At 54.9% G+C, this 10,201-nt stretch overlaps 1 protein-coding gene across 1 annotated transcript in view; it reads right to left on the bottom strand.

Annotated features, from left to right (window-relative positions):
* Positions 1-798: 798 nt before the first annotated feature.
* The window catches only part of VWA5B1 (von Willebrand factor A domain containing 5B1), a 29,819-nt gene continuing 20,416 nt past the window's right edge, over positions 799-10,201 (bottom strand). Inside the window, exons 14-24 of the mRNA XM_030289403.4 lie at positions 9,995-10,180; positions 9,594-9,789; positions 8,457-8,644; positions 6,239-6,458; positions 5,740-6,057; positions 4,978-5,115; positions 4,294-4,422; positions 3,762-3,842; positions 3,330-3,399; positions 2,985-3,108; positions 799-2,769 (exon numbers count right to left, since the gene is read on the bottom strand). Coding sequence (XP_030145263.4) covers positions 2,092-2,769; positions 2,985-3,108; positions 3,330-3,399; positions 3,762-3,842; positions 4,294-4,422; positions 4,978-5,115; positions 5,740-6,057; positions 6,239-6,458; positions 8,457-8,644; positions 9,594-9,789; positions 9,995-10,180 — 2,328 coding nt within the window. The 3' untranslated portion in view covers positions 799-2,091. The remainder of the gene's footprint in view (positions 2,770-2,984; positions 3,109-3,329; positions 3,400-3,761; positions 3,843-4,293; positions 4,423-4,977; positions 5,116-5,739; positions 6,058-6,238; positions 6,459-8,456; positions 8,645-9,593; positions 9,790-9,994; positions 10,181-10,201) is intronic.

Raw genomic sequence — 10,201 nt, 5'->3', positions numbered from 1 at the left:
GCAGCATGGGGGTTAGTTATTAAGCTACAGCTGACAACTGTATTCAAATTAATTAATCTTAATAAGGCACTTGCGGTCACCCCGGCAACAGCACCCCGGAGCATCCTCCTTTAAGGAAAATATTTACTGGCGTGAAAATCCCCTCGGATGCAAAGAGGGTGCTCTGAGGGGGCTTCTGGAGATGCTGGGGCTGGAGACACCAACTTCCTTCTTGGGAGATCTCCATCCCCGGAGATGGAGTCCAGAGGGAGGAAATTGGGCTAGAAGTGTCCATTTTTTGTGATATATGTATAGATACAGAGGTCACTAAAAGCAGGAGGGCAGCTGAGGGGCTCCTTGCTTGCCAAGGGGAAGATAAAGGATGGCAGAGCTTGTATGTCCTGCTTTGGATTGGAAAACACAATGGCTGCTTTATCAATTCCTGTAATTACAATACTAATTAAGGAAGGTGTGGGATTTCTGCTTCCTTGCACTGACCAAGGTAACAGGTTAAACTATGCAGAGAAAGACAGCAGATTTCCCAGCTCCATCTCTGCCTCAGAGAATAATTAAACCGAATTTCCCTTGTTTTTTTTAAATCCTGGATGCATCAGTTTACCAAATGTTCAATCCAGAGTTTGCAAAACACAGCTCCCCAAAACTAACTAAACCCAGACCTAAACTCACACACTAAATCATCATGGGGGTTTTTGGGGGGGTGTTTTACTGAACAGCTACATAGTGCTCCAACCAGCTGGGGTGACCCCAGGGAAACCCACCAAGAACCCACCCCAAAAGAAAGAACTCACACTGGGAAGCACAGTAGGCTGTGATTTACTGGGACAACAACACTTCTGCAACAACAGAGAACACGACTGTGCCGAGGCACCCGAGCGGTGAATCCGCAGCACCTGCAGCACCACTGAGCATTGCCACACTGGGGACCTCAGAGAGGTGACATCAAAGCAGACACTGGAGGGGTGCTCGAGGTTCTGGGGAACCCAGAGAGCTGACACTGAGAGCAGAGACCAGAGGGAAGCTCCTGGAGACACGAGAGAGGTGAAACCAGAGGGATAATCTTGGGGACCCTGGAGAGGCCACACGGAGAGCAGAGACCAGAGGGATGCTCTGGGGGAGCACGGTCCTGGGGACCTTGGAGAGGTGACACCAGAGAGAGATCAGAGGGGTGCTCATGGTCCCAAGCACTGCTTTCCCTCCTGTGTCACCCTGGACACACAGACACCAGACAGAAGCCTGCTGGGCCAGGCAAGGCTGCTACATGCCAAGGGAGGGAGCAAAAGGCAGCGGGTTCCGGACGGGCTCCACGGGCACTGCAGCCACTCTGGGGACAGTGGCACACAACTCCCCCTGTAGGCACTTCAATCCCGGACCCTGGCTCTGCCTGTGAAGCTCCAAAGGCACACATTGGCTGCAAGGGATCTCACAAACTCCTGCTGGGATTGCAGAGGGCCTGAGGGAGCCCAGCACTGTGTGGATGTGATGGGGTTTGGTCCCAGCCTCCAACTGGCCCGGGTTGTTTGTGTGTGGCTGGGCTCCATTCTCCTGGCTGTGACAGCGGGGCTGCTCTCACATGCTCATTCCCAGCTCAGATTCCCTTTTATCCATGAGATGAGCATGTTGTCAGACCTTTGCCTTCTCTGAAAACCATCTGAGATGGCAGGAGCCAGGCAGAAGCCTCAGGAAAGCAGGGATTCGGGGCTGAGGGGCTGCAGTAGGGGCTTGGCAGTGATTCAGAGCTGGAAGAGGCATCGAAGCAAGGACAGGGAAAGTGGAGCAGGCCACAAGATCTGCTCTGGAGACTGGGCTTGGACCAGAAGAAACCAGGATCAGAGGGAACTGCTGTAGGTGGAAATGCTGATCTAGCTGAAAATAAAAAGCATCTACTGCAGGCAGTGGTAGATTCCCTTCTAGGGCAAAATCCTGACTGCTGAGTGCAGGATTTTGCCCAGGCTGCTCTTTTTGCAGGGTTTGCTCTAATAAACACATACATCTCTGCAGCAGAGGAGCTGAGCTCCTTGGAGGCATTTCCTTAAGGATAAATCCCTGTTCCCGTGCCCTCACTGATCTGCCCGAGCCTCCCTCCTCCTCCTCTTACACGCTGCCCGGGTTGTAGCACAGCAGGTTGAACTCCAGGTTCTCATCCCAGTGCCGGAGCAGCACAAAGAGCTGCTGGGCTGCAGCTTTCACCGTGGCCAGGCTGGATCCCTGGGGGAAGTCCTGCCCGCTCAGCCACAGGCTGGCTTTGGCAGCCACCAGCTCCCACTCGATGAAGTAGGAGGCTGAGCTGTGCTCCAGCCAGGCCAGGGCCACAGCCGTGGCCCAGAGCATCCCCTCGGGCTCCGTCTGCTGCTGCAGCTCCAGCTCACAGAGCAAAGCCTGGAGCTCGGAGCCGGCCGTGTCCCAGCCCCGGCCGCTGCCGGCGGGGGAGGAGAAGCTGCGGATGGTGATGGCCGGGGGGCACAGCTCCTTCTCGGCTCTCAGGGCTCGGGAGATGCTCTCGGCCGCGCTGCCCGACAGGTGCCGAGGGCGGCCGGCGTCCTCCGGCGCTGCTCCCCGAGCCGGGGCTCCAGTGGAGGGGCCCTTCCCCTGCCCACTCAGGACTTTGTGCTCCGAGCCGGGGCTGCTCCTCCTGCTGCTGTAGGAGGGGCTGAGGGACAGGCGGTGGCAGGCGAAGGGTGATGTCCACTTCAGCTTCTCCATGGGGATGTTGACGGCGTTGCAGAAGGCTGAATTCAGAAGGAAGGCACCGCAGGCCAGCTGCAGGGACACCTGCAAGGGGTGGTGGGCACAAAGGGAAGCTCTGTACACCAACCACTTGTGGGTAGCTCAGGAAAAAGGCGTGTATGGGTGAAACAGCTCTCCATCTCTGAGCAGGTCACTGGACATGGTTGTCAGAAACAGCAGGAGGAAGATTTGGGGGATCTTCCTCTACTCCCCTGCAGTGACCACACAACCCCAACAAGACCCAGGGAGGAGCTGCTCACCAGGGGAAGGTAGTCCATGCTCTCACTGTCACCCTCAGAGCCGGCTTTGTTCCCTCTGCTTGGAGATTTACTCATGAAGCCTTTGGCAGCTCGAACCAGCAGCATGGTTTTATTGAGGGTCAGCCTGCGAAAGGATGAAAAGGTGTCAGTGACCTCTGTGCTCATCCTGACACCCACCCTCCCATCCGAAATCACCCCTGCTCCCCAGACACTGGCACCACACTCAGTCCTAGCTCCAGCTGCTACCCTTGGGGTTCCTCCTCTCCCTCTGGCTTGTGTTCACATCAGACCCACACAGGTGAAAGGCACCTGCTGAGGTCAGAGGAAGGTCGAGCTGGCTCATACCTGGCAGCAAAGAGCCTCTCGATGGATTTTTGGGCTTGTGCAGAGGAAGCAGACAGGCTGTGGAGAGGCCCTGGGGAGAAACACAGTGATGGGGTTACAAGGTGCTACAGGGGAGCAAAAGGGAGCAGAGTCAAGGTCCTGGGACATGGGCTTGTTTGGCTGCTGAATCTTTGGCAAAATTCTTCCTCTCCCCTTGCCTCATTTTTCCTATACAGATAATAAAATTTTTACACCTCTTAAAAATTAACCTGTGGGAGATTTATACCAAAAGCCACATCAGGTTCCATCCTTTGCACCTCAGAATGAGTCAGGCCCTGTGCTCACAAGCATAGTTTTAGGTAATACATTTTTATAAAATTCCCCAAAACTCAGCAGAAGCCCAAACCACAGACTCGATGGAGCTGCACCAAGTGCCAGCAGCTCTTTCCCTACCTTCAGGAACATGGCAGTGCTCCCAGGCAGATGAGGACAGGGTGTTGGAGGGTGAGGGGCTGCTCTCCTCAGCATCTGCAACTGAGGAACCACATCAGCAACAGCACCCAGCCAAAACCAGCACCTTCCCTCCCAGGGCACGATGGGGTTAATGAGCCTCTTTGGGGCTCTGTTAATCCAGCTCCGGCTCTGACAGTGCCAGACAAGGTCTGATCCAACTCGTCTTCATTAGTGAAGGATTTGGTGACAAGTGAGTGTCTCACATCCCCCCTGCCTCTAATTACACTCGTTTCATCCTCCGTGCTACCCGCGGTACGGCTGCCAATTAACTCCCGAGTGCTGTCAGCAGCACAACCTGCCATCTCAGGGCTTTGGGAGAATTTGAAGCTTCCATTCAAGGGGAGCAGCCCCAGCCTGTCTGGTGAGCACTGCATGCAAAGGGGAAGGCAGAATTTAAAAAGACCAGAGAAGGTGTCCCAAACCACTGAGATCTCTAACACCAGGAAGGAGATAAAATCCCAGGGAACCTTACTCATGCTGTTAAATCCATAGTCTCCGTTCTGGCCACATGCTGACTGAGGACGCCCAGGGGAACAGCCACGATGTCTTCTGCTTCCTGAACTCTTCTGTTTCCTCTGGTTGCCTTGCTTGGATGTTGCTCCTTAGTACAAGAGAAGAGAATGGCCAGTGTTAGAGAGGGGCTGGCACAGAGATGATGGCAATGAAACCATGGGATGAGCTTGGTCAAGAACTGGAGTGACAGGACAAGGAGGGAATAACTTCAAACTGGAAGAGAGTAGGTTTAGATGGGCTATTGGAGAGAAATTATTTGATATGAGAGTGGTGAGGCCCTCACACAGGTGGCCCAGAGAAGCTGGAGATGCTCCCTCGTGTCCAAGGCCAGGAAGGACAGAGATTGGAGCAGCCTTGGATAGTGGAGGTGGTGGCAGGGGGTGGAATAGGATGAGCTTTAAGATCTCTTCCAACCCAAAACATTACGTGATTCTCTGGTCATCTCTGGGTATGCAGACCTCAGAGCAGACCTTTTCCCTGGCCATGGGAAGAGGTTTGTGCCACCAAGAGCTTGGCCACAGCCTCGGGTACGGGTCTGGTGCCAAATTCATAGCACATTGTGGCTTCATTGCCCTGAGAGATGTTTATCAGTGCCGCCTTCCCTGCCAGGACAAGGTTCCACCCCTGTCCAGCCCCACGTTACCTGTGTGGGTGTACTGGACCAGGGTGGGCAGGTAGGAGCTGGTGCTCAGGTCCACAGGCACGAAGGCTGTGTACTTGCTGATGATGTTACAGGCCTTGCTGGTGTGGACAGCACTGAGCTGGAACCGTCGCCCAGACCCTGCCACGGGAGGGACAGCGGGGTCAGAGTCCTCGGGCCCCAAGGGCTCCCCCACCCCTCACACCCAGCTCCCAGACCCATCTCCATGCTTGGGGATCCATGCCAGCAGGGGCTGTATCCCTTTACCTCTCTAAACTCTGCCTACTGCTACTCCTGCTCTCATTTTACAAGCCCAGACGCACTTCATGGAGGACAGGGCTGACACAGTCCAGGGTGGCCTAGGGCAGTGATGTGTGGCTGCTGCTGGAGTTGGATGCCACTTCCCAGCTCCAAGTGACCAACTCCTTAAAAATAACCATGTTACCTCATGCATGAAGCAGAGGGATCACAGAATCATGGAACATACAGTCAGAAGGGACTCTCAAGGATCATCAACCTGCTCATCGTCCAACCCCTGCTCCTGAGGAGAGGGAAGGAACATGAGTTCAGGAATAATCATGTGCAGCAAGGCTGCAGAAGTAGAAGAGCACAAGGGAGCTGAAGAGGGGTGTTATTTAGGAGTTGTGTGAGACATTCTAATATTTCACCACCAGCAGCTTTTGTTTTCACTCCAGAGGCTGCTGAGAGTGCTGGAAAACCTTCCCGAGGTCAGGCAGGGTCTGCCTGCAGCCAGCTGTGCATTACCATGCTCGATTTCACACTCCCTCTCGGCGAGCTGCTCGAAGTCCTGGATGAGTGACTGGGCTGCCAGGTGGTGGAAGGTCTCACTCCACAGGTCTGTGTCACCATCCTCCTGGCTCTCCCGCTCCCGGAACAGAGGATGGATATCAAACGTGACTTCCCACTGCACAGGCTCATTGTTCCTCAGCCCCTTGACCACTGCCTTGCAGAGGGTCCTGGGGGAGCACGGGGAGCTGCAGGCAGTGCCGATATCCAGGTCCTGGGGCTCCCAGTCAGAGGAGGTCTCTGTCTCAAAGGTGAGGGATGGATGCTGGGCAGACTCTGCAGAGAGGGGAGAGGCAGATCATTAACCACCTCCCTGGGAGCTGAATTCCCCGCTGGCACCACAAAACCATAATTAATCCTTCCCAATTTTCACATGGTGGCACAGGGCGCAATGCAATGCCACCAGACCCCGGCACAGACAGGTGAGGCTGGCCATGCCTCCCCCTCTCCCACCTACCCAGATCCCCGGGGCTCCGGCTGTCTGACGAGGAGCACAGGCTCCTGATGGCATCCAGGGCTCCCAAGCCCCTTCCCGGGGCGTCCTGCAGCCCGTCGGGCAGTGCCGGGGCGGTGGTGTCGTGGCAGAAGGACACACAGCTGTGCTGGAGCAGGGCCGGGCGCCGGGCGCCTGTGCCACGGGTCCTGGGGGCAGAGCCATGTGGGATGGCCGGGAGGGGCTGTGAGCAGAGCAGATGTTAGGGCTGGATCTGGCTGGAGCCAAGGGCACAGACCTGCTCTGCCCCTCTGATCCCATCTCCTCCCTGCCTGACCCCTGCAAAGGATGCAATCACACAGGTTCTCCCTCTGCCCATTCCTGGCTGGGATCTGTACCCAGACAAAGCCCTCCACCAGACCTTGGGGTGTCCCCAAGGGACTCTGGCCCCAGGGGCTCCTTCCCCAGACACACAGAAGGTGAAATATGAGTTTCATCCCTCCAGACATTTTAATGACTTCACTTGGGAACCAAAGAAAAGAAGAGAGACAGAAAGATCAAGGACCAGTTGCTTAGTAACGAAAGGAGAGAGGTGCAGAGGATGGGAGGAAAAAGATAAAAAGATAAAAATTCCTTTTTTTTTTTTTTTTTTTTTTTTTTTTTTTTTTTTATGAGACTGTTTCTCCACTTTCAGGAGACATGAATCCCCCACTCCAGCACCTCTGGTGCCACATTCCACAGGGATGTTCCCCTCTGCAAGGCCTGGGTTTCATCCCTGTCCCCAGGGCTGTGGGAAAATTCCTCTAAAACAGACAGACTCTATATTCTAGGACATCACCAGCAAGGAAAAGAGGTGGTAGAATGTGATGGATGGAAGGATGCTTTCTCTGAGTGACAGACATATATGACCTCCACCACCACCACCTAAATTTTGTTCTTCTATGACACCACCAGCAAAACTGGGAGCCGGGCAGCTTCAGGTGTGATCTACCAAGCTAATATTTACACATCCTGCCAGACCCTTTTTGTTCCAAACCTGCTCCTTCTCCTGCCCAAGCTCTCCTCCCAGCCAGAGGAAACCAGCTGGGAATGGAGCTGGGGGTTGAAGCTGCCCGTGGCTGGTGCTGACCTTTCCTTCCCAGCATGGCAAGCGTGGAGATGAGCTGAGGGCTCGGCTTCACACCCCTGAAAATGTCAAGCCCTGGCAGCAGGACTGGGAGCTGGGAGAGCTGCTGGGAGCCCTGGCAGCAGGAGGGATAGCAAAACCAGGCTGCATTTAATTAAGAGCAGGCTGCATGCTGTTAACCATTTATTGCCCTCCAGAAGGGAGTCAGTTCCACCCCTGCCTGCAAACTGAGGACAGGAGGATGCTCTGGGGACATTCCCAATACAGGGAATGGTGCCAGTAGCCCTAAAACCTACTTGTTCTTGGTCACTGATGCTGTTCACCACCCTCACTGCTGCAGCCTGAGGGCAGAAGTCTCATCCCTCCCTCTGGAGCCCTGGCCCTGCTTTCTCCTTTGCCCCCTCATCTCCCCTCCCACTCCTCACCCAGTGATCTCTAACCCACAATAGAGGGGAAATCAAAGTCCCCGACATCTCTGAGTTTCCATGGGAACACAAGTGCTGCTGGTCCTCCCAGCCCTGCAGATGCTGATTGCAGAGCAGAGCATCCTGGCAATGCCAAGGATGAGAGAAAACCATCCCTATCCTTCCCAAAGATCAGCTAAAAAATCTGCCCAAATTCCACCTGCTGCAGGTAGGGGACAAAACCCTGTTCAGCAGATGTATCATCACACAGGTTCACATCTCATCCCAATGCTGTCTAAGGCGATGGATCCAGCTGGGAATCTGCTTTGGCACTGAATTCCTTTTCCCTGCCAGGTACAGAAGCGCCACAGCCATGGGGAGGATTGAATCCTAAATTGTAGGGAGGTAAGAAGGGCCAGAGGAGCAGCAAGGCAAAGCACAGGCTGCTAAGGGGAAGGGAAGCAGGGAAAAAGCAGGCTCCCATGGGGAGGGACTGCTATGGGATATAGGATGGCACTCTGCTCCTTGCTTGGCTCGTTTCCCCAGTGTTCCTGATGTGCTGCAGAGCTATATCTATTACCTATAGCTATATCAATATTTTAGGACAAGCATGAGTCAGGCCCTTTCCTTCAGACTCTTCTCCACCTGATATTTTCCTCCTTCTCCTTGCTGGCTTTCACCTGCAGGCAAAGCCTCTCAGGGGATCACCTACCTGGAAATCCACCTGCCAGGGCTCGGGGCTGACCTGCTGCAGGTCCTGCAGGTGGGTTTTCCGGAGGGGGTTTTTCACCAGGGCTGTGCCAGGATCGCTGGCTGTGGGCACCTTCCTGCGGGGCTCGTGGTCGGAGATTTGGGTGGTGCTGTATGCCCGTCTCCTGGACAGAGCCTTCACGTCCATTCCTGAACGGTGGGAGAGAGGATCAGCTCCACTCCGGAGTGGGATCAGCCAGCATCACCCCCGTGGCTCACACTGGGAGGCAGGGAGCCCTCACCAAGGTCCTGCCAAAGCTCAGGGGGCCACACTCAGCCCTGCAAAGTTTTAAGCAAAGCAACGAAACCACAAAAGGAAATAGAAACACAAAATTCCTGGGTATGTCAAGAGAGCAGGTTGGGAAGGTTTTGTCTGAGGAGTTTTCAGCCAAAAAAAGCCTGACTGCATTTCCCCAAACCTCCCTGGAGAAGACAAAGGGTTTACTAATGAAATTTAATTAGTGCAGACACGCTCCTGTCAGAGCAAGACTAAAATTTGCCTTGGAAAGACATGATTTCTCATTGCTTTTGACAAGTTTGAGGGGATGCACAGTACAGATCCTCTTGGAATAAAAGGGAAGAACATCCCATGAGTAACAGAGGTTTCCCCAGCTCCAGGGTGCAACCAGCTGCTTTATGCCACATGCTGCTGAAACAAACACCCAGCCAGGCCATGGTGGGGGGGAGTGACACCCTGGGGAGAGGGCTTTGGATCCGTTCTCCCCCTCTCCTGACTGGGAAGCTGCTTTGCAGGTACAGGGATGGTCTAGCAGGGATACCCATTTGCTCACTCCACTCCTCCTCACACTGCTTGGGAAGTTTGTAAATAATTATGTGGCTAAAGCTAAAGCTGCTTTGAAAATCTCCAGGGAACCCAGCTCACCAGGACTTCCCTTGATTTCCTGACAGGTTTGGATACAACATCCAAAGCAGACTTGCTCAAGCCTCAGGAGATCTGTCATCTCTCCTGCAAACTCCTCCAGCTCTTTGCAGCTGAAGATATGTATAAATCAGGCAAAAAAAATGGGGGAGCAGTGAGAGGAGCTTGATTAGAGAGACAGGGGCATCACCCCCCAGCATGTACAGAGGAAAATCTGACCCGTGTCCATGTCCGACTCTCCCCCAGGATCTCTGCCCACGCCCAGGTGGTCGGGGGAGTGCTCGGCGGGGCAGGACCCCTCCGAGTCTCTGGAGTAGTTCCAGCTCTCCAGGCCTGCTCCCTCCTCCTGGGAGTGAAAGAAAACAGAGCTGCCCGACTCCTGGGAGTGCATCATGCTGTACCGCCGCCTCTTGTCCTGGGGGGAAGCACAGAGAGGGAACAGGTCCCACCACCGTGTCTGTCCACCGGCTCCCAGCTGAGACAGGCTGCACCAACATCCTCAGCCACTACTGCCCCCAAAGTCCCGCCCATCACCTCCCTTAAGGACACAGCTGGGAAGCAGGAGACACCCCCTGACCACGCACAGACCCCCCTGTCCCGGGACAGCCCCGCAGACTCACAGATCTGGGGTTGGAGAGGTACGGGGAGGTGTCGCAGATGACACCGTAGCTGACCAGGCGGTCACCAGGGAACAGGCAGCTGCTGCTGACAGGGGACACCAAGACCTCAGTGCTCTCAGGAAAGACCCACTCCACGGACACATCGCTCAGGACCGGCGCCATCGCCTTCTTCAGTGATCGGATCATCTGCAAAGGGCAGGGGGAAGA

Source organism: Taeniopygia guttata, chromosome 21 (assembly GCF_048771995.1).
Source record: "Taeniopygia guttata chromosome 21, bTaeGut7.mat, whole genome shotgun sequence".
Taxonomy (NCBI): Eukaryota; Metazoa; Chordata; class Aves; order Passeriformes; family Estrildidae; genus Taeniopygia; species Taeniopygia guttata.
Note: the sequence above shows the minus strand (reverse complement) of the source record. Positions and strands in the feature narration are given on the sequence as shown.